A 25,229-nucleotide genomic window follows, 5' to 3' on the forward strand; every position below is an offset into this window, starting at 1 on the left:
TTTTCGATTTCTTAATAATAAGAATACTGTTAATCAATTTGTCTTATAACTTCTGCAGATAATTTTCAAGATCAAAATGATCAATCTTGAATTAATCCGGCATTTTATGATTAGACAGTTTGGTAAGGCTAAAAATGATGGATATTTTAGACCAACGCACAGGGTTTTGTCTCCAGCACCAAAACGAAAAGGGAAACCAAAATAGGAAAATAAGATGTTTATAACGAAATATGCTAAAATTCAATTGCACGGGTATTTTGGTTACGCAGATAAACTAGTAGTAACACTATATTTGTAGGTTAAGTTTAAACTATTTTAAACTAGTCATATTAGGTAGAAGTCAGACGTGCCGAAACATATTTTGACTGGCCATGACCTGCCATCTATACTTTTTACAGAGTTCATTAAATACAACCGATAAGAGGTCAAATAAGGGGGTTTGTCTGAAATCCCAGTGGCATGGTATTTTGGTTACACAGATAAACAAGTACTATATCTGCAGGACGGGTTCAAACTTGTTTATTGATGGATATTCCCAATTAAAAATCCATATTCGAATTTATTTTGTTTGTATGTCTGGCTGATGTTGCATTCACGTTAAGATGACACTTTTTTCATTTGAAGTCATGGTCTACTGTCAAATTTACAATCCCTCAATTTTGCTTGACAGTTTTTTATTTTGGTGTTTTTTTTTTGTTTTTGTTTTGTTGTTGTTGTGCAACATTAAACAGAATTTCAAGGAAAACACATTCCATTCAATTTTTTGTTCACTCGGATTTTCCATAGTTGATTTATTTTTTAATATTCCTTCGGGCTGTTTCTCACAATTCTGCCCCGTAGATTCATATCAAAGGTTTCTCCAGATCTTAAAAAAAGACAATTGTATTTTTGGGCCCATTTATTCAGTCTTTCAGGCAAGGGATTCTTTGGGCCAATTATGAGGGGATTACCTCTGTTCTGTGAGTAACTATGGTCATTTTCTGACCACTAATCGGTCTGCGTATAATATACAAACACAACTCTATGGGAGGAGTTGTTTTCTGTCTGCTTTCAATCCACTCGGAGGGTATAGATGGGGGAGAATTCAAGTGAAAGGTGAGTGATGGACGAAACCGTACCAGACCTACAGAGCAAATCAATACTATTCCTGCGTTTCTGATTTTTCATTTTTTCTTGTCTTTTCTTGTATTCCTTCTTCAGATGCATTACCGTACTCCGTAGTACATCTAGTCTGTTCAAATTATTAATTGCCAGTCTGTGAAATGGTGTTTCAGTAGAGGGCAAAGTTGCTTCTACAGTCAGGCTGATGTTCAAGGGAAAATTATAACTATTGACTACGGATTCCAGTTATCAGATTTCGAATACGTCTACGGAGCATTTCAAATATTGAATCATTTATTGTAAATAAGATATACTCTCATAGGCATGGCCCAAACATTTTATCTTTTAGTCAGTCAATTAAGTATAAAATAAAAAATACTATAATGATTAAAGTGCAGTTACCGCAAGAAAAACTTCTCAACGAGCTCAAGAGTAACGAGCACATTTGTCAAAACGCACTAATCACAAATTGGTGAAAACACGTAAAAGTCTCGACGCAAACCTTCGTAGATGACGCAATAACCTAGAGTAAATCGTCGTCAGTTTTGAAATTTTAAGTTTTGGAGCAGTGGCGTAATTTTTTTAAATCCTGGGGCAAATTTGGAGCCAATTTTTCCAGATCAAGTAAAAATGACAGTGAAAACTTGAAAATGAGCGAATTGAAAAATTGATGAAAAATTGAATGAAAAATTGAAAATTTCATTATATCATAATAGAAAAAATACACTAAAGAAAACTGACCCGTTTCTGTATATGCTTGAAATTATGCAGGCTTATATTAGTTTTGACAAGATTTTTGAAGAAACTAAATTTTAGAGGGGGGGGGAAATTGGGATCTGGGGGGCTGTAAACTGAGGTCTTGGGGGGGGGAGTTGCTCCCCCTGACCCATTGCAAATTACGACCCTGTTTTGGAGCATTTGAAGAGGAGGCAGAGTAACGTTTCTTCAGTCATGTTGTAGGGTCTTTATGCTATGCTTTTCCATCTGTTTCCTTTTCGCTATTACTGCTAAGCTTTTTTATTTTAAAATGCGCTCTATAGTATTTGAGCTCTTTGAATACTGGCATCAGAGCTTGTGATGCTTTCGACAAGACTCGCTTATTCTAATTGCATCTCGAACAGTGATTTAATACTTAATGGCCAAGTTGTAAGTTGATATACCTTTCTGTCTGCAGCAGGAATGTCGACTTTTTCGAAAGTGAAAGACCACATGGCTTGGGAAAGGCTAGAAAGGAAATTTGATGTTTTGTTTGCATGTTATAGTTTTAGTAAGTTCCAAAGTAGTTGGAGAACCCGAGAAGGTTGCCACGTATTTCGAATATGGAGACAGACTTTTGGCATCATTTAGTAATTCAGTTATTGCTACCAGGATAGCTGGTCAAAACTAAGGACTTGAGTGACTGGGACTTTAATTCACAGCTAATCATTGAATTTTTTGCTGCAGTTGAAAGTTATTGTCTGTTAGGGATCTATTAGGGATTAACTATAACTCGGGTGTTGACAAAACTTCCCCCATCACCTGGGACAAGGGCTGAAAGTTACACAAGCTCCCCATTGTTAACATATAAGGTTTTTTAATGGGAAAAGAGGTCATGTTTGATCCTGGATCTCCAAAAAAGCCATTCATCTTGTTTTTGAAATTTGTGGCTTTCTTTCTTAAAAATTCTGCTCTGATTAAGTCAGAAGGTAAACTTATCCTCTATAAGGTTAAGATTGGCCTTTGGTAGTAAGAACTTCCATGAAGGGGAAAACCTGTTGTAGCCATTAGGGCCGTATCCATGATTTTTTTCCGTGGGGGGGGGGGGTTTAACAAATAAACTAAAAAAACGTATCAAAAATTTGTTCATGTTTATTTTTTTTACGTTCTTACGAGTCGAACTATTATTTCAGGAGGGGGGGGGGTCTGTCAAAACCCTAACCCCTCCCCTGGATACGGCCTTGATAGCCATATACACCAAAATTTAATTTGAGTGTTATTACTCCATCTGTTTGTTTATAGCGAAGTGTATAGACTTCTACGCCGCCCAGAGTGTTGCAAATTTTGACGGGACAACAACTGCTAAGCCTATTGATCCAAGGCTTGAAGGAATTGTGAACAAAATGTTTGACTATTGTCTTGCAGATGGTCAGTATAAACAGGCAATCGGAATTGCTCTGGAAACAAGAAGAATGGATGTTTTTGAAAGAGCTATTAAAGAGTCGGTAAGTCTGAGAATTCATTTTTAAATTATTTCTGTTTAGCACTTACTTTTAAATCGGTAAGTTTTCGGGCTAGTTAGTACCCGATGGTTTTTATTTCTAAGACAAGCCTACAGCTGTAAATTGTAGTAAAAGCAAAAGACACTGTACTAATACGAATGGATTCTAAAGCCTCAGATCTATCCCTTCCCCAAGCCAGAATTATGAAAATTCTTAGAATCAAGCAGCTCGTGGTAACGAACTGTAAGTAAGGAGCAACCCGGCTCAGTAGTAACCGAAACTCTAAAAACGGAATTTTGATGTCATTAGATACATCAGAAGAATCAGATTTTTATGCTGATTTCAAATATATAAGTTTCATCAAGTTTAGTCTTACCCATCATTGTTACGCGCATGAGAAAACTTGCCTTATTTTCGAAAAAACGGGGAAACAACCCCTCGAAGTCATAGAACTCTAATGAAAATCATACCATCAGATTCAGCGTATCAGAGAACCTTATTATAGAAGTTTCAAGCTCCTATCTGCAAAAATGTGGAATTTTGTATTTTTTGCCAGAAGAAAGATCACGGATGCGTGTTTATTTGTTTGTTTGTTTGTTTTTTTTTGTTTTTTTTCCCCAGTGGTGATCGTATCGATCCAGTTGTCCTAGAATATCGTGAGAGGACTCATTCGAACGGATATTAAAAGTTCTAGTGCCCTTTTTAAGTGACCAAAACAATTGGAGGGCAACTTGGCCCCCTCCCACGCTCATTTTTTTCCCCGAAGTCACCCGATCAAAATTTTGAGATAGCCATTTTGTTCAGCATAGCCGAAAATCTAATTAATATGTCTTTGAGGATGACTTAATGCCCCACAGTTCCCGGGGGAAGGGCGGCAAGTTATAAGCTTTTCCCATTGTTACCGTATAGTTATGGTTATTGGGAGTATACAGGTGTTTTCACGAGGAATTTTTCTCGTGGGGGGGGGGGTCGGAGTAGGGGTTCCGGGGGAGGATCTTTCCTTGGGGGAAGGAACATTTCCACGAAGACTTGGCAACATTATTTAAAAACCGTTAAAAAATTAAATAAAAAAACAAGTTTTTTTTCAACTGAAAATAAGGCGCAACATTAAAACTTGAAACGAATAGAAATTATTACGTATATGAGAAGGTTCGCCCCCTAGTCAATACCTCGCTCTTTACGCTAAAGTTTTTCAGTACTTTCAAAAGAGCTATCTATTCCAATTAACCGGCCTTTGTGATTCAGGGGTTTGTGATTCGAACAAAATTCGAACTTTAGCGTAAAGAGCGAGGTATTGACTAGGGAGTGAACTCCCTAATATACGTAAAAAAACATACGAATATAGAAATTCGTTACGTAAGTTAATTCGTAAGTTACGTCTGAACAAAATTTAGAGAGAGCCATTTAGCCAAAAAAAGGAAAATTAATAAGCCAATTTTGTTTTAAATATTCATGTACGGTGATCCAAAATCAAAGCTGCATTAATTCAAAAATGTTAAAAATTAAATTAAAAAAAAACAAGTTTTTTTTTAACTGAAAGTAAGGAGCGACATTAAAACTTAAAACGAGCAGAAATTATTCCATATATGAGAGGGGCTGTCCCCTCCTCAACGCCTCGCTCGTTACGCTAAAGTTAGACTCTTTCTCACAACTTTATTTTTTAAAACAATAAAAAACTTTAGCGTAAAGAGCGAGGTGTTGAGGAGGGGACAGTCCATTTCATATACGGAATAATTTCTGTTCGTTTTAAGTTTTAATGTCGCTCCTTACTTTCAGTTAAAAAAAAAATATATTTAATATTACTAGGAAACTAACCTCAACTTGCCTAAAAAAGGAAAATTTTTCCTATTTTCATTGATTTTCAACCAATCCTTAACGCATTTTTAAAACTAAAAAAATGCAGAGCAAATTAAAAAAAAAATTCTGTAGAATGTTAGCAAGATTGTCGCATTATGTTGAGATTTGAAAAGCGTAGGACTTCATAAAATAACATACACCAAATTTTTACAGGGAAAGTAAACCTTAATAGATTGGTTGCATGAAATTAAAATATTGCGTCAAAAATGACGTTTCTGAAACTTTCTTAAGCCTAACTCATTTTTGACACTAAATAAATTAAAAAAAAAGTGAGAGAAATAGATCAGAAAGCATTTTTGTTCAAGAAAGCACCCCTCCTTTCTTTTTGAAAAATTAAGCAAGAGACGTCGTTAGAGTTCTCAAAATAACATTTTACCATTCTTAGATAGGGGAAGAATAGGAAAATTGTCCTTTTATCAACAATTTGTTACTAGTATTTGGCGTATTTTCAATCTAAAAACTGCAAATCAAATTTCAAAGATGTAATTCGGTAAGTAGTTGAATAGAGCTGAGTCTCAGCTATGGCATTATAGAAAAAATATTGTCTTTTGTTGGTCGTTAAAACGGTACGAGAGCAGAAAAATAATACACCAAAATTTTTGAAGGGAGCATCAACCTTAAAAAGTGTAAATTTAGTATATTTAAATTAAGAATCACGTTTTTAAATCGCCAAACCCACATTCCCAGGAAAATTCCTCTGCCCCTCCCCGTCCCTAGAGTCATGATCCCTACTTACCCCTGTGTATGTTTAATTTTCTTTTGTCTTGTAAATTCAAAGTGCAGTTTCTTGAAACTGTGATTTTGCTTTGAGTAATTTGTACCATAGAAGTTCCATTGCCGCAAGGTTAAGAATATTGAATTTTTTAGAAGACCACCTCAAACACAACCTTAAGCCACCCGAGGTTGATTTGCGGTATTCCAATTTGGTGTGACTGCCACTTTGGCTCGAATCCCTATATTGTTTTTTGTTAAAAACCTTCACGTTTAAAAAAAAATAAATTCGTGGCCCGTTTGGGAAATATTAAGATTTTAAGTTCGGCGTCAGAAATGTATTGTAACCGTTTGAATACTCTTTTTGTCACATCTAAACGTTCGATTTTTGAATAGAAGTGGTTACTTTTTTTCTAGACTTTTGTGACAAAAGACATACTAAAAAGTAAGATCAAGTTTTTTTTTTTTTAATGGAAGTAAATGAGAATTATTAAACTTGAAATAAGCACATTATCTTAAATATAGATGGGTGGGGGGGGGGGTTAGCTTGTGATTATCTTGCTTATATTTGACCGAAGATTCAACCCACCCTCTTCCTCTAGAAAACATCGAAGAGCAACAGGCCAAAGATGCAGCGACGACACCCCCCCCCCCCCAGAAAAAAACCTTGTTTTGTCTTATTTTGTCTGATATATAGAAGTAATTTCTTTATGCTACCGTTTTGGCAAAAAGAATAGTAAACTATAAGAACAATTTTTTCAAATGAAAATGAAGGCAATTTTTAAACTTAGAGGCATGGTATCCCAAAAATATGACAGGGGGGGGGGATCATTCAACTCTTGCTTACATTTTACCGCGGATTGAACCCACCACCTCCTATAAAAATACATTAAAACAACAGCTTAAAAGTTCAGAAAAGAAAAATAAGGACCTTTTTTCTCCCCCAGCAAACTTGTGGACTGTTTTATTTTATCTGATATGCTAATTATAACTTTCAGGTCAGACTATATAAAGTTTTCGGGGAGGTGAGTAACTTGTTCGTGGAGGAATATACCTCGCCTTCTCTGCCTGTGTGGGCATAAAACATGAGTATAATCCTTTATTTTGCTGTCCAAATAATTCTGCAATAAAAAGGAAAATGTAACCCCTCAGCATTCCTGTTCAAACAGGAAGTTATTCCTTGAATTTTTTGTTTAGTCCGGGTGCGATGATAGTTTCCGTAAGAATTTTATGATTTGAAAGACACCTCTCCATTGAATAAATAGAACGAAATTGAAAGTTATGTTTTTATTTCAGGGTGATATACCAGGAATGCTTTCGTATGCTTTGAAAGTGACCATGGGCTTGATCCAGAATAGGACTTTCAGAAACGAGATATTGCGCTCATTAGTCCGGTTGTACCAAGGGTTGGCCACTCCAGACTATATCAATATGGTTCAATGTCTTATATTCTTAGATGATTCGCTTCTGGTTGCTGGAACTTTAGAGAAACTTATCCTTTCAAATGAGGTAAGCTGAATAAAGGCCTGATTTCATTTTCAGCATGATTTAATTTAATTTGATTAAATTTCCTATTAAATTTGACTAAGTTGATAATTTGCTAATAAATTTATTTACATTTTAGTAAATTTAATTTAATTCAAAAATTGGATTAATTAAATTTGGTTAGATTTAATTATATTAATTAAATTGAATTAGTTTGGTTGCTGGAGGCTTAGAAAATTAATCCTCAGAATATATTTATATCCTTAAAAATGAGTTAGAGTCAATAAAAATACTATTAATTTTTTTTAAAAAATTTTTAGATTTATTTATTCCAAGGTTTTCAAAAGTGGTTTTGCAGCAACCCCCAGAGGATTTGTATACACCTGTAGTAAATATTAACCTTTACTGGTGTATTAATAGGCTTTTTACGGTGGCCGGTGTTTACCCTCCCGGCGATCTCCCCCCCCCCGGAAAAGTCTCGCCCCCCTGGAAAATAAGGCTTTCCAAATTTGGGAATTTTATTTGAGTTTTATTTTTTTCATTCCGTAGGGGGAAGGAATTTTGGTACTTGTGTATTATGCGCGACTCACTCATTCACTCACGCTGAAACGCCTAGAACCGTTTTTTACTTACAGTCCCGTCTAAATATTTATATATGAATACGACTCAATGTCTTGTATTCGAAGGTTATTTAAACTTGCTGGAGCCTTAGAAAAATAAAATTTTTCTTATCCTTAGAATGCTCATATCCTTTTAGAAGAGGTTAAGTCAACCAAGACGTAATTTTAGTTTATTTTTTAAAGTTCTTATCTATTTATTTCCAGCTTGTCAAAAGTGGGTTTGCAGTAACCTCCAGAGGGTTTTGATTATATATATATATATATATATATATATATATATATATATATATATATATATATATATATATATATATATATATATATTATTTTTTATATATATATATATATATATATATATATATATATATATATTTATATATATATATATATATATATATATATATATATATATATATATATATATATATATATATATATATATATATATATATATATATATATATATATATATATATATATATATATATATATATATATATATATATATATATATATATATATATATATAATATATATATATATATATATATATATATATATATATATATATATATATATATATATATATATATATATATATATATATATATATATATATATATATATATATATATATATATATATATATATAAAGAATAGGAGCAATACATAACTTAAAAATAGTTGGAGAAAGCACACCACCTTGACGGACCCCACGCCGAAGAAACACCTTTGAATCAGAAACTACTCCATTACATTTTACCCGAATAAAAGAATTTGAATACCAGTACCGTAACAAGACAACAAAATAGAAAGGTTAATATTGTTGGAAAAAAGGGAATAAATTGCATGTGAGTGGACTATACTATTGAAAGCTTTCGAAAGATCAAGAGAACAGATATGAAGGGGAGATTTATCATTAACAGATTGCAACAGGAGGGAAGCTAGAACACGATGGGTGTGCTGACATCCCAGTCTTTTTTGAAAGCCAAATTGGTTTTCACCAAAATTAACATTTTCTGAAATGAAAGGGAGAAGAATATATTCAAAAACTTTGCTAAGAGTGCACAAAACAGTAATTGGTTGATAAGAACTACACTCTGACGAAGTTTTTCCATGCTTCAAAACCAAGGTGACTATGCCACAGAGAAAACTGTCGGGAACCATAGAAGTAGATAAACACATCTGAAACAGTAGTTGAAGATGATCTAGCAAAGTTGGGCAACCTACTTTTAGATGATAAGACGAAATTCCGTCTTGATTAACAGAGCTAGATTGCATGTTCTTAATAGCTTGACTAATATCAACAGTAGAAACTGGTAATACATTACTCTGAGAAATACGATTAGGCAAACACAACTTAAGAAGGTTACTAAAAAGCTTTTCAAGTTCCCATTTTACATGTCTAAAAATGTAATTATAATAGGGTTTCCAAGTTTGAACTGCTATAGGACCTTCAGAAAAATCACTTCTATGCTTAACTAAATTCTGAACATGGAACAAATTCTCTCTTGGCACACAACAATAAATACCACATACCCTAGAGAGCCGTAAACGTTTTTTATAAGCAAGCTTGGTACTTTGCTTCAGATCAAAGACAACTTCTCGATTTTGCCGACCGCAAGACACCCATAATCGTAGCCAAAAACTTAGCTTTATTCTTTACAACTTTTAATTCTGGGTCCAAAACCCATTCTGGTTTTCTAGTTTTAACTTTAATCTTTTCTAGAGGAACAGCAGTGGCCTCTGCTTCTTTTAAGCACCAAATTATTTTATCATAATATTCATTTAGAGACTGCTTATCATTTGAGAAACGGTCAGTAACTTGAAGCAAATCAATGGTCTCCCTAAAACTTCCTACTACTGAACACACATCAACAATCTTAGTAAAAAGGATAAGCAGCGTCCACCTTGTTTTAGTAGAAATCATGCAAGGTGTTTTACGTTAAAATTATTAGGAAGCATAAAGTGGACTCATAGAGCCTCCAACTCCCCCCTTCCTATCTTTACGAATGTATTTCTTCACAGAAAAGCAGTCATGTTGGTTCTTGTTTGACGCGGAATGATGAAATTGGTTTGGCATAAGATTAGGTTTTTGATGCCTCTAAAATACTTTTGTCCCTCCCATTGCCAACTTCCCAAAAGAAAGGTTGGTATAGACCAGGCCTGGCCTTGTCATTCTGAATGGTCCATTTATGCTTGTTTTGAATCTTCAGCGCATCCTTGAAGGGCCTCAAACATTCCCCTCCTAATTCTATTATATTTGGGTTTGAATATTTTAAGTCTGATAAACTTATAGTTGATCCCAAAGACTCCTCCCATGTGCGTGAGTGAGTACTTATCTGTACACACACATAAACCTATTTGTATATATTTGGCATGCACGCTTTTAAACAAAACTTGAATCTACCAAGTACTTTTGCAAGTAAGGAAAGGAGACTACATTTTTTTGCTCCCCCTCCCTGTGGGCGAAGGTGCTCACGCTCTGAACATGGGCTTTGTATTCAGCTATATATTAAATGTTTTTTTTTAAGGCTGATGCACTGATGGCTGAACAGATTTGCTTTGATTTATATGAAAGTGCCACTCAACAGTTTGTTACACGAGTTATCAACACCCTGAAAGGAACCATACCAGCCACTACAGAATCTACTGGTGAGTAGATATTTATTATCATTGTAAATTTATATATTATTTTTATTTTAGGTAATATACCAGGTACCAATGTCTGAAACATGGTTTCGGTTTTAAATAAAGTTTGCCTTATAGTCTACTAACCCTCAAGCTGCATGCACTGGAGCTTTCAATAATTACCAACGTTTGTATAAATGATGTCGCCATCTTTGATAAGTTGATAAGATATTTATTTCAGAAAATTACTATCACAAGCGCCGAAGGGCCGAATGCGCATTTCGGAGTCGAAGAAAAAAAATCATAAAAATAGCACAACAACTAAAAACTGGCTAAACAATGCCAAAAACAAAAATATCAGAAAGGCAAAGCCATTCATTAGTAAAAAAAAAAAGGTCAAATGTAAGAAAGGTAAAAAGGTAAAAACTAAAACAAAACCAAAAAAAGGGATAAAAATAGCGTTAAAAAGGTTAAAAGAGAACATATAAACAAGGAGGAGGGAACAAAAGAACCAAATGGACACAAACTTTGGTATCACCAATACAAAAAAAACAAACTAGTAGTTTATTTGATCAGTAATGAAAGGGACAAAGGTTTTTTCATACCTGGAGGTTAAGTAACGGATGGGGAACAAGATAGGGACGGGTTCAGAAACAGTACGTGGCAGGCGGTGTCTGGATGGGGAGTGTCTTTGGGGAAAATGTTTTCTGTGTGAGGGTTTTATCATTGCAGTTTTTTTCAAACCGGAGGCACAGCGTTCCTCTCCTGTGCTCAAGAGTTTCCAGCTTGGGCTTTTTTAGAAGGAGTGAATATGGTATCATAGCTTCTTTAAAAATTATTCTTAGGGCTCTTTTTTGAATAGATTCGATTTTTCTGATTCGTCACGGGAGATGCCAGGATGCCAAACTGGACAAGCATATTATAGATGCGGGCAGACGAAGGAAGTATAGGACCTTGAAGAATGGGATGGGGGATGTTAAATTTATTCAAGAGCTTAAGGGGAGATATGGGCGCATTAGCTCTATGGACAATGTCTTTCACGTGGATATCCCACTTTGAATTAGAGGAAATTGTAACCCCAAGTAATTTAAAGGAAGACACAGAAATATCTGGGGGGATAGGGTTGAGGAAAAGGGGTGAGGTTTTGAGGAAACAAATTGGCATTATCATAGATTTAGAGGGGTTTACTCTCATGTCTAACTCCGGAGAGTCATATGCCATATCACTGAGAATACTCATAGGGTTACTTACTAAGTTTCGGTAGTAGGTTTCAACAACCGTTAGGTCATCCACAAACTTACAACTGTCGGGAAATTCCTTAGCAATGCTGTATATCATGACAGAAAAAAAAAAGGGACCCAGGAGAGCACCTTTGAGTACTCTATTGCGTATAGGTAGGGGGCCGGGATATTGATTCTGATATTTGACCACCTACGATTTGTCTGATAAAAAGGAGGCTACCAATTTAACCAGCAAAGAATCAATATTAAAATCAGTTACAAGTTCATCTACTAAAATATTGTGGTTAACAAGGTCAATCGCTTTTTGAAGGTCAATGGAAAATAAATTTAGCCAGCAGTTAGGTTTTTCGAGAATTTTAATGTAGATGTCATCAGTGATACTTGCTGGCGATACTATGCACTACTAATTACCGATTTTTATATATGCATTGGAATAAATTAATTTAAAATTAGATTCCTTAAAATTTAGCGTTACAAAGGTGAAGCCAAGTTTTGCCAACAAGAGAAATCTGACTTGACGACTCGTGAAAAAATCAAATGTCGCTTATGTTTATCCTTGTTTAAATGTTTTCCGTAGCACTTGCATCTCGGTCCGGGTTTGTATAATGCTTGAGATTGGGAATGATTATACTATATTATATTTATATACAGTGGTTTTTATAAAGGATGTCACCATCTAATTTTCAAGTGCTGTAAAGTAGATGTCATCAGTGTTTCACTTGCTGGCGTCCGTGAAACCCTGCAGAAAGTTCAACATTTCCCTAAGAAACACTCAAAGCTTGTTTTTCTTTCAAATTATCATTCCAATATGCAGGGGAGAAAGGTTGTTTTTTCCTGATTATTTGATAATCCCTTGCTCTTGAAGGTGAAACATGTTCCATTTATTCTGTAACATTTTAATCCAGATTTGGCTGCATTTTAGATTGTATAATTACTTAGTATTTTTGTTATTGGGAGGTAATCGATGCAAAATTTCAAGAGATCAATTCTTGGGTGACAGAGTAGACAGGTTTGTAAGTTAGTGGCGGAACGGATCTGCCACGAGTATGCTGACAAATAGACTTCTCATTTACAAGTTTTATGCTAAAAGGCCGAAGGTTATGGATAATATTTGCATACGAGTCTGTTCAAAGGGAGACAATGGCACTTCAGTGCATTTTACAATAAAATTTTATTTTATTAAAAATGATGATTAACGTATGGCAAGAAATGATCATGTGAGAACAATGGTCCTTGCAGGGAGCTTCTGATGCAAGCGGTCCTTGTAAAGTAATGCATGATAAGAAATGGTCCTTGGAGAACAATGGTCCTTGCAGGGAGAACGGTCCTTGTAAGAAATGGTAAGAGTCCTGAAAAATGACTGCAAATGTAAAACCATTCGTCTTGACTTGTTGGAACAATTGTCAGTTGCGAATCTAGAGGTTTGAAATGGAAGCATAAGCTTTGATGTGGTCTTGAATGGCTGAAGATCCAGTTGGCTGCTGTGCAAAAAGTGGGGTAGCAAAGTAGCAATGCTACTTGAGAGTTTTCAAATTTGTTGGCAGATTTTTTCTGAAAATACCATTTTTATATATAAAAATACTTTTTGCTTAAAAAAGCTGTCAGAATACAAGTTGTCCTGCTAAAGTGTCGGCAGCTTTTGGAGTTCTGTCGAACTCTGCTGAACTGTTTCCATTACTGCCAGTAGGAAACCTCCTCATTGAGAAGAAGTTGTATAAAATCTATTTAAACAATCCTAACCCAAATGATTTTGATAAATATAGGGTATATTGAAACATATTCAGTGCTATAAATAAAAGTTCAAATGAGGATAAATCTTTTAATAGACAGTGATAAATTTTCACAAAAAGTACTAGATATTTTTTACTTTATTTACTAGATATATGACGGTCACTGCATATGTGACCGAAATATCTAGTTTTTCTTGTGAAAATTTGTCACTGTCTATTAAAAGGTCCTCATTTGAGCTTTTATTTATCGTCATGGAAAGGCAGTGCGGTTTACGAAATTATCTAAATTATATATATTCAGTGCTATTATAATTGAAGTTTCTTTGGCTCTTCTTCTTTGAGTTAATACGAATATTGGGAAATTGTGAGAAAAAAAAATAAAAAAAAGAAGAAAAAAATACAATGTTTAAAAGAGTCAAACTTTATGACTTTAAGAGATCCCCCCCCCCCCAAAAAAAAAATAAGAAAGAAAAAAAGAATAAAATCTCCCTAAAAAAAACAAGAGAGAAAAAAAGACAGAGTTTCAGGGTTCAAAGTTTATTATTCACCAATAAATACAAAATGGAAATATAATACACTTATTACCCTCGAAAGGCTCCATGGCCAGGGATACAAGGGGGATAAAAAAAATACCCAATATACGCAACAACCAAAAAAAGTGGACAATAACCAAATAACATACAATATTAAAAAGAGAACATACCTGAGGCCTGGGAGTCAAAGTGCAGAGAAGACAACCATACACCTTGAAATAAACACTCAGGGGACATCAATTCCTCAGAAAAAAAAAATTCAGTTCGCTCTATTCAGTATTTTTATTCTTCTAATTTATATTTAATTTTAGCATTGTAATTTTTGTTTTGATTTTATTAAGTGATTTCCTTCCCAAGTAAAGTTTAATCATTGTTGATCGTGGTAAAAGATGATTATTTTAATAAACCTTTCAAAATCAAGTACTCACAATGAATAAACTCACTAATCTCATAGGCGAAAGAAGAAACTCTATTTCTTCTGAAACTGCTGTCTCAAAGCATTTTATTATTTACTTATTGTACTTCAGAATTAAATTATTTCCTATTTTGTATGTAATATATATTTATGGAATTGGTATTTATTATACAGCATTCCGAGGGCAGGCTTAATGCTAATTTAATATATATGCTAATTTATGCTAATTTAATGCTAATTTAAAAGAATGGAATATATAGTACCTATACTAAAAAAATATTCTGTTAAAAAAAAATGGCAATACGTTATCAGCACGTTATCAACAACGTTGTTGATAACGTTATCAACAAGGACTCGTTAGAGAAAGAGAAGTGCTGCCGTGCTGTGTGAGTGCTTTACAGCTCTCTTCGTCTGAATATCTAGGAGTTATTAGAAGTCACTCTAATTTTGTGAGAAATATCTATAAGCTTTGCACCTGGATTATTTTTATGCCTGGATAAAACCTGTAGAGGATACAAGTTGTATCGAGGGTTTCTACCCGGCGGACGAAAAAATAACTAGTTTTTTTAATTTGTTGGTTAATTTAGTGTTTTTCTTCAATACTCTAGTGATTTATGTGCTATTTTAGTATTTCTTTTTTGTTTAGGCAATATAAAAAATCACTAGGAATAGTGATAAATCACTAGGGGTGGCAACCCTGGTTGTATCCTCCGCAGGTTTTGAGGAAGACCAACAAGGTCCTTGGTTTATTGTAAAGTTCCGAAAGTGGGTTCAGTAACAGTGGTCGTTCTGGCAAATTTCAAAATTACAAAATGATTATAACCATTACATTATTTATCTGAAAGTTTACGCCCCTAAAGTTCCTGCGCCCGAGGCAAGTACCCCCTCTTTCCCTCTCCTAAAACTACCCCTGTTCAGTGAAGAAGATAAGTTTGAGCTCCAAATTACAGTATGAAACATATTATGCAGAAAATATGGCATTATTTTGCAGAGGGAGAAAGCGCCAGTGGCTCCTAAGTTAAAGTGGGATAAACACAAATTCGTAGTGCCAATGTGAATCGTCGGCTTCTTTTTATTTTCAGATGCTGAGAAAGTAGCCACTGAAGACACAGCGATGGATACAGATGCTCAGTCGCCTCCTCGTAAGAAGAAGTTTGTAAGTAATGTACGGTTTCAACTTTCTTTTTTAAACGTTTGCCATGGACAGTTGCTCAATCACAGTTCGCCGAAATGGATACGCGATTTGTACTTTTTTTTCTCCTTTTTTTGATCCTACGCTTTTAATCAATGTACACAAGGATGTTTCTAAAATCTTCGGCAATGCAGGTACACATTGCAGTGCCAAATTGACGTGACACGATGAGCATCCACAGTGCCAAATTGACGTGACACAATGAGCATCCACAGTGCCAAATTGACGTGACACTATGAGCATCCACAGTGCCAAATTGACGTGACACAATGAGCATCCACAGTGCCAAATTGACGTGACACAATGAGCATCCACAGTGCCAAATTGACGTGACACAATGAGCATCCACAGTGCCAAATTGACGTGACACAATGAGCATCCACATTGATGGTGTCGACTTTTTTTTAACATTAGAAGTGGACATTGCATTGCCGTATTTACACACACAGCAGTGCCACATTGATACACACTGCAGTGACGCAATGAGCATTGACATTGACGGCGTCGACTTTCCTTTTTTTAACATAAATGGTGAACATTGCAGTGCCACATTGACAAACATTGCTTATACATAAGAGCATTGACATTGACGGTGTCGACTTCTTTTTTTTAACATTTGATGTGGACGTTGCAGTGCCACATGGATACAGTGCAGTGGCGCATTGACACACATTGCTGATACATAAGAGCATTGACATTGACGGTGTAGACTTTCTATTTTTTAATATTGGAGGCGGACGTTGCAGTGCCACATTGATACAGTGCAGTGGCACATTGATACACTTTGCAGATACACAAGAGCATTCATATTGACAGCGTAGACTTTTTTTTTTAACATTTGAACTGGACAGACGCACGCAATACGTTTTTATCTCTCCTTATTTTCAGATCAATGACAAAAGTTTTGGAGTTATCGAAAACTTGTGTCCAAAGCCAATAAGTGTATTTCAGACATTTCCCGAAAACGTGCTCCTTTGCTTCTTGGAATTGAAGATGACTGAGGGGGAGGGAGTGCTTGGATGAGAGGACCCGACTGAAAATTTTCTTCAAATAACCTTTGTATGGTACAGGGAATGTGCACAGTTAGATGCGTGGTTTTGCATGGTTGCAGCAGGATGTAGACGAAACTTAAAAAATATTTGTTTAAAGAAACAGTCAATTAACAAATATTTTCCATTTCAAGTTATTTGAAAATTATAATTTTCATTCAGATTAAGCTGAACAGTAACTTACTATAATGCAAAGAAATTCTCAAAATTCTGAAAAGCACCCGAAACCCTTAAATGTGAAGACTGGATACATTACTAATAGCAATCAAGATACTTATAGTGTGTTTGGCACACAGAGACATGTTATAAAAAAAATTTCATCATTTATGAATATGACTTTACAAACGATAAAAATTTGGAATCCTAAGGTCCACATGAAGTATCCAATTTCTCGCCAGGATGATACTTATTTGAGAATCCAAAGTCAGTTACTTGTACTACCTACAAAAAAAAACAAGTTTTAAAAATAAACAGTTAAATATAAAAAAAAAATAAAATAAAAATAAAAGGAAGAGAAATACTTTCAACATCTAAAGCTGCTACTTAGTAACGATAATTAGAATATATAAACTCGCATTTTGAGGGGTTAAATGACAGACCAACGAAAGAAAAATAGAATTTCTAATTATTAACAGTTCCTTTTAGTTTGAATGCAGTATTTAGTGATCTAAAATAAAACTGTACTCTGTAGGAGGACAAGATGATTTTAGATTGATTTGATTAAAGCTGCCCCCTCCAAAAAAGTTTTTAGTTTTACTTTACGATCTTTACCCCATCGTAAGTAAAAGATAATTGATCAGATTTTGTAAAATGAAAAGTATACGTAAGAAATAATTGAAAGGGCGTATGAGTGATAAGGCTTCCCACGAAAATGACAATCGATGCCATCACAATTGGCACGGCGATGGCAACCTAGTGAAGGTTGATCTAATAGAAAGTGTAAAAGATAATGTTTAAAAAAAAACTTAATAGGAAGTTTACACCCCCCTTCCCCCGCCCCCGTCTGCTCGAACCATGAAAAACGACATTCTTGGATCACTTTTCAAGACAAGTTGGATAATGAGATATTTTGCGAATTGGATTCAGATGAGCTCTACAGGAAACATTATCTCCGATTAGTCAATTATAAAAAAGTTTTAGACCTAGTGTTAGATTTATTTACGCTATGGCACAAGGCTAACTTACGTAGTCTTTGCAAAAAACAAAAAGCAGATACATTTATTAAGCCACCACGACTTATTATGCACTTCCACAAACGGAGGACACAAGGGAGGAACAAAGGGACACGAGTTTTGATTAGCGATTTGTCTTGAATTTCACGGAGTAAGTTTGAGCTTTGACCTGATTTGAGTATTCACTAAAGGGCATCTTGTGGTAAGATGTGGCGGTGCTGAGGTGAGGCAAGCAACATTTTCCCAAAAGGCAATTTTAAGTGACCACGCCTACCTTTTAATGATTCAAGCCCCAAATTTTTTAAGCGTTTGGACATAATCTACTACTCTGTTTCCAGTTATGATTACTGCTGCTCTTTTCTAAATAGGTTCAATTTCCTCGCATAATAAGTTGTTTTTTCTGGATGAATGGGCCCCAAACAGGCGCAGCGTATTCGAGTTTTGGTCTTCTGTAAATTATATGAGTTATGGCAGTTATGGCGCTGTTAGTTTCGCACCCAAATCGGCGCATTGCGGCAAGAGATTGGATTGATGTATTACCGGCTTTTACTAGCCACAACAACGTGCGTACGTCGAGTCTTACATAAGTCTTGTAGAACAAGTTGAAATCCGCCAAAAATATCGGGGGGGGGGGGTCAAATCCAGAATATAGAAAAAAAAGAAATTTAGCAACGATAGTTTATATCTATCACACATGCAGACACATACACATGGCAACTCAACAGTGGAACACATGGTTTTTGACAAATACCTCAGAAATGTCAAAATGTCAGAAGCAACCTTTAAAGTAAAAAGTAAGTAAGTATGACAGCGCTAGACACTTAAGGACCAAACCGGGGGTGCTGATATCCATTTCGTGGTCCTTCAGCTAGGAAGTGCAATGGGGGGCTGGGGGCCAGCCATCCTGTGCTTTCGCAAACCCTTCCTGCTTACCTTCACCAGATTTATCCAGGTACCCATTTAGAGCCGGGTCGACTCTGGCTAAGCTTACAGAGTCACACCACTGACCCACGTCCTTAAGCAAATAACTGGCCACGCCAGGGATCAAACCCGTGCCCCTTGGACAAAGAATTCTCAACCCTGCGTACGTCCACTTAGCCAGGAAGCAACCTTTAGGCGTGAAAGGAATAATTTTTCCAGACCCTGGTGGTGTTGGCAACATAGCTGACACATTTTAATAGCCAAAATCCATAAAATGTGTAGCTCAGGGGCGTATTCAGGATTTTGTTCCGAGGGGGGGGGGGGTACAAAAAAACTTATAAAAACACATCAAAACTTTGTTAATATGCATTTAGGTTACGTTTTGACAAGTTTATAGCTCCATCCTTGGTAAACGTACAATCAGATGAAAGTGCAACTCCAAGAAATTTTGTTGACGAGAAAACTGAGGTGAACTCGAGGTCTCGCTTGGGGGGGGGGGGGGGCAAAACTCGATGATTTTCGATGTGACGGGGTTAAGAGTCAATCTATATTCTTTTCAGTCATTGAAGGGGCCTAGAAGGCTATTACTGAATTGCGGATCTGTCCCTTGGTTAAATACCAAATACTTGAGAATAAAAGAGAGATCATGTAAATCGTTCATCAAAGTTTGCCAGCAAAAAGTTGATCAGGCATAAGAAGACAAATCCTGCAAATTTGGATCCTTGTGGGGCGTCGCACGTTATGTTTGTCCACTCTACGGTAGTGTCCCCTTCAAACAGTGGGAGTACTCACCGTGTTTATTCTTTCAGAGCTTGTGGACAAGTTCTCAACAAGAAATAGAGCACCTTTGTGGGCATTCATAGTTTTCATGTTCGTGGCCGCAATAAATTGGCTTGTATTACCGAACTCCTCGGGCAGCTGCCAAGTCTGTTATAACCACTATGCGGATTTCGTGTCATAAATTACTTAAGATTCATCAACTTTCTTAGTTAATGAGCGAGTATTATTCAAGAGGAAGTTGATTTGTACATGTGGAGATTCTTGCAGGAGCACCCATCCTTGACATAGTCCTATCTTTTGATGATTCTTTAGCTGTATTTTTGCACCGAACCTTCCTGTCTTCCGTGATCTCAGCTTTATTGTTTTGCGGAGGTAGTCATAGATATTTTCGTACTACTCGCTAGTGTAATAATCCTTTAGCTGTATTTAGCTTTTTTGTTGCCATTGGTTTTCGGATTTTCTGTTTTAACTTTTCTGAACTCTGTAATTACTTTTCAGTTTTACGACTTTGTAATTAGTTCAATAGTTTTCTAGTCTGTTATAGGTGTTTACCACAACTTGATGACGCTTTAGCTATATTCGGCTCTTTAATCGCATCAAGTATCCACCCCATCGTTGCCACGTTGACGTTATATGGCTATCATTCCTTGGCTAGTCTATTATTTAGTGTTTTGAACGCGGAAATAGGTTATACTGATATTTGGTATTTCATTATTTTTTTTTATAGAAAAAGAAGAATTTCTGGAAGATTTAGCAGCATTTAGCTTTTAAACAAATTTATATTCCCTAATGAAACCATCTTGCGGATCTCTTCTGAGTACAATTAGGTCCTTTGGTGTTTTGTTGTTGTTGCCTTTGGTTTTGAAGTTTTTAGTTTGAATTTTACGAAGATGACAGTTGAACTCCCCGTAACGTACTATCCTTGTGACAACAACCATTTTTTGAACTAAAAGGTGGATTTCTCAATCTAACTGTGTTCAGGTCTCAAGGCGAAGTTGAGGTCAACCGGTCATTTCCACGAGAATGAGATTTGAACTCGTGTTCAACTCCCATCCTTGTGGAAGCAGCCATTTGTTCAACAAAAGGAGGATTTCTTTATACAGTTGTGCTCTGGTCTCAAGGCGGAGTTTAACTAGTGCTCTCGTTCAAGTTCAAGAAGAGATGGATGAGAGGAAGATGGAAGCAAAAACATGTGTTTGTTGATGAAATTCAGTGTTGAAACACAAGTTTATGTGGATTAATGACTTCCATCCAACTCTCATCTTTGTGAAAATGGGTCCGTACTTTCGTTGAATAAATCCAGCGCGCGAACACAGGTTCACGTGAATGCAGGATTTCATCCAGCTCTCATCCTCGTGAAAATGGGCCTTAATATTAATGTATATTAATGTATATAATGTATATTAATATAATGTAATATTAATGTAGGTAACCCAGGATATTGCTTTGCCATCTGTTTGTGTGACCTGATTAGTTTAGATTGTCCGTTTAATGATTTTAGCGTTTTTACGTGTGATGACTCTGTTTTAATTTCCGTTTTTTCTGTAATTGAATTTAAAATGAAAGAAATTCAAAATTTTTGGGAAATTACGTTTAAGGAGTTTAGTGTCAATAGAGATTAAGGGGAGTATCGATTTCGTCCAATTTGTAACATTTTAATAAAAAAAAAAACAGGCTAAAACAATATGTACTTTTAATCAAGAAATTTTGTTTAAACAGCCCCAAACAAATTTGAAGTCCCAAACAAATTTATAATAGGTCAATATGGAATAAACTTTGGAGAAAGTGAGCAAGCTTGTGCCAGATTAACAATACGAAAGATTCATTAAATTTTTCAAATAATGGTTCCTTAACCTGTATTTAATTTTTAATTATTTTTGCCTAGAGTAGGCTATACGAAATAATTTTAAATAAAAAATGTTTTCATTTTACTAGATTCCAATATTTACTATCAACCTACCTTTTGTATTTTGTTACCGAAGTACTATTTTTCAACTGCTTTCTTTTATTCTTTTTTTTAAATTATTTTTAATTTTTTATTTTTTTATTCTTTTTTTTAATTATTTTAATTTTTTATTCTTTTTTTAATTATTTTTAAATTTTTTTTATTCTTTTTTTTCGTTGATAAAGGTTTGCGGTAGCGAAGCCGAAATATTTGGACTTTTATTATTATTCTTGTTTAAATAAACTGTTACTTGTTTTATTTCACCGTCTTATTAAAAATGATTAAACATTTTCATATATTCCGTTTAGTTTTCAACAATAAGCTCATCAGTAAGTAGATCATAGTGATATTAAGTTCTCACAATATATGAACTAAAATATATATTTTGTATCTTTTTGGAGAGACGCAAAGGGTGGGGGGGGGGGGTGGGCTTTACAAACCTGTATCTACACCCTAATAGTTATTTTCCAACTATACAGTACAGTATAAGTGTTAGCATTAGTGGTTAAACGTCTAATTCAGTAGATAAGATTCCTGTAATCCCCTCAAACTTGAACATCTGAAGATAATATACCCTCCTGCAGTCGATATTTGTTCCATCCACTTTATACATTTTGAAAAATCCCTTTTTTGGTATTGTCAAAAAAATAATTTATTGGTATTTTAATTTAAAATTTTATAAAAATATTAATAGCTTCTGTTTATTTTGAAAAATACCCCCCCCCCACGTGTGTTTGACTTAACTCCAGTGTTGAATATACGTCCATACGTTGTTCAATAAGTAGGGTCTTTTTTAGTCGTTGGATTTAGTGCGTATTCTTTAGTTTATTTTGTGTCTTTATTGCAAAGACTGATTTAGTGAAATCTTTTTTCAAAGTATTTAGCTAATACTTTTTTACTCCTTGTAGGACGAAGAAAGATACAATAAACGCCTGGAGAACTTAACCAATATTTTGAGTGGCGACACCACAATCGATCTACATCTACAATTTTTGATTAGGAATAATCACAGATTTAAATATTTTGAAGAAAACAAAAGACACGGTTCGAGTTAGTGTTTGTCATTCAGCTACGGTTATAGCTCATAGATTGATGAATGCAGGAAAAACTTCCGACTCGTTCCTTAGGTAAGTCTACTTCGGACTTCAAAATTTTGACAATTACGGAATTACTCCTTAGATGAGTCGATTTCGGATTTTAAAAATCAGACAATTTTGGACTCATTCCTTAAGTCTTTATAATTTTAAGTGTCAATTCTGACGGTTCGATTTTTTTTTTTATTTTGTATTGTAACTTGAACTAGTTTGGTGGCATTGTGGCTCTCATCAGTGATTCCGTTTCTACTATATTTTAGAGTAGACTACTTTATTTCAAAAATTTCTTCTCTAATATTTTTTGACCTACTTTAATGATTTATTTATACTTTAAATTTGGATGTATGCTTTTTTCCTTGCTGAGCCTATGGATTTTTGTTATGAAAATAGGAATTTTGGATACAACGGCGGCATTTCGGCAATAGCGATTAACAATCGTTCTTGTTTTGTCTGGCTTGGATAGTCCCGCAAAACTTGAAACAAAATAACCAACGTGGAAGGACCGACGTCATAGAAAAATACAAGCACCTATGCACATTTACAGCCAAAATGACTGAACAATATTCAGTTAGAAAAAATTTCTTAGTTAATTGTCAGTAATGAACGGAAATATATTGGGAGAAACACATTTTCTTTTGATTTTTTTTATTAAAGAAACCATAAGACCAATTCTTATTAAAGTTTCTGATAGGCTGGACAAATTTTTTCATAAAAATATAAAAAAAGTTCAATTTAAAAATTGTCGCTGCTGTCCAGTGATAAGAAAAAGAAGTATGAAGCAATGGAGCTAATAGGAAGTAATGATGTAGACTTTTAGAGTAAAAGAAAATAATTTCCATGTTTGTTGGGGAAAAAAAACGGGGGTATTGAATGGACAAGGAAAAAAAATTAAATGTATAATTGAATTCTCAGTTCGAACACGGATAACCAATTTTCATCGATCGGGGGATAAACCTAGGGTACCAAATCAGGAAATTACAGGGAGGAATTAAGGATCTTGTGCTATTTTCTGCATAAAGGTGCAAAAAGGGACTTTCAAAATTTTAAGGGTAATTTTCCCTTGACAAAAAACAAAACACCAATCTAAAGGTATTTTTTTACATCTAGGGGGGTAGTTTTACGCCTGCCCTATTCGTGCGCCTATATGTAACATGGAAAAGAAACAAAACAACTATTCATTACAATGATAAATAGTATTATAATTCTAGTGATTTTTTGGTAGATTTAGTGATTTTCATCAATAATCTAGTGATTTATGTGCTGATTCAGTGATTCTTTTCAAGAATCTAGTGATTTCTTTTTCCCCGGGCGGCAACTTCGAAGAGCCTTCTAGGAGACGGGTCTAGGCGTTTACCCCCCCCCCTCCCCTTTGGAAAATAGGATTTTCTAAATTTAAGAAAAAACAAAAATATTGCGTGAGAAAGTGACCGGTTGGAAATCATTCATGCCAATCCTTCGTACCAATTCAAATAAAACCGAGGGTGTTGCAAAAATAGTAATAGAGAAGGAAAAAAATAATGGCAAAGAAAAACAAACAAATAAAATATATTGATATGCTCCAGAATCTGAGATCTGGCACCGGAATTTATAAATCAAAACCGAACTTAACTAGTTGATAAATACAAAGGATTGTTTTAAACGCCAAAAGAGACCTTTTGGTACAAAGGTCTTGAGTTGCAAAATAAGTCGTCTTGAACAAATGCTATTAAAAGTCAGCATAATAAGGCTTTACTAAAATAGGGATTTCTAGTGATTTTCCACCAGCCTTTTAGGGATTTGAGAAAATCTGAAGTTTAAACATTGGTAATGTAGCGTAAGAATCAACTTTTTTTAACATTCCTGTTCAAATAGTAACCACGATAACATACTTACTTCCGGATTGTGTCCTACTATAATTTTCCTTTTTTTTTTCACACTTAAATACTTTATTTTCACATTAGTGGAATGGAAGCACTGGATCTCAGCGTTATTCTAAATCTTTTACCGTGTCTTAGTAGAAACTTACAAAATATGAAAATAAGTGCTGTTTTGAGTGGAAAAAAAATTAAATGAAGTAATTTGGTTAAAAATAAAAAACCTAACAAATATACATCTGGGGAAAACCAATGTTGCAATATATCTAAGAATTTTGAAATACTAGATTACTAGAACGAATACTCTGGAAAAAACAAGACCAGAATCATTTACTAATAAAATAACAATCATAGTCATGGTCGACCGCGGACTAAATGCCATTATTAAAAAAAAGGGGGGGGGGAGGGTGCTTAACTTGGTACTACATAAAAGAGGCTGCAAATTATCGTAAAACTTTTTATTTGAATGGAAATTTCTTTTAAAGAAAAGTGTCTTAAGAAATAGTAATAGAATTACATCGAAAATCCGGAACAAAAACAAAAATGCGAAATCATTTACAGAATATGATGAAAAAAAGAACTATTAATCAGGATTCACCCGTAAATAGTTGCTTTTAACAAATATCCGTCGAATATTTGATGTTCAACAATTTGTTTGGCATTTAACAGTGTAATATTTACTAATAGAATTATTTGACAGC

The 25,229-nt window shown here is 34.7% G+C and overlaps 1 protein-coding gene across 2 annotated transcripts in view; it reads left to right on the plus strand.

The window, feature by feature from the left end:
- LOC148941649 (26S proteasome non-ATPase regulatory subunit 1-like) overlaps positions 1-25,229 on the plus strand; it is a 775,304-nt gene that overhangs the window by 491,670 nt on the left and 258,405 nt on the right. The window contains exon 1 of one of the 2 annotated variants that reach the window (XM_089104029.1): positions 22,526-22,708. The exons of the other annotated variant lie outside the window; for it this stretch is intronic. Coding sequence (XP_088960155.1) covers positions 22,674-22,708 — 35 coding nt within the window. The 5' untranslated portion in view covers positions 22,526-22,673. Of the gene's footprint in view, positions 1-22,525; positions 22,709-25,229 lie in introns of those variants that run through there. 2 annotated transcript variants of the gene reach the window in all.

The sequence above is a fragment of the Artemia sp. Qi Xiang Cuo genome, chromosome 18 (genome assembly GCF_049724085.1).
Source record: "Artemia sp. Qi Xiang Cuo chromosome 18, ASM4972408v1, whole genome shotgun sequence".
Classification (NCBI taxonomy): domain Eukaryota; kingdom Metazoa; phylum Arthropoda; class Branchiopoda; order Anostraca; family Artemiidae; genus Artemia; species Artemia sp. Qi Xiang Cuo.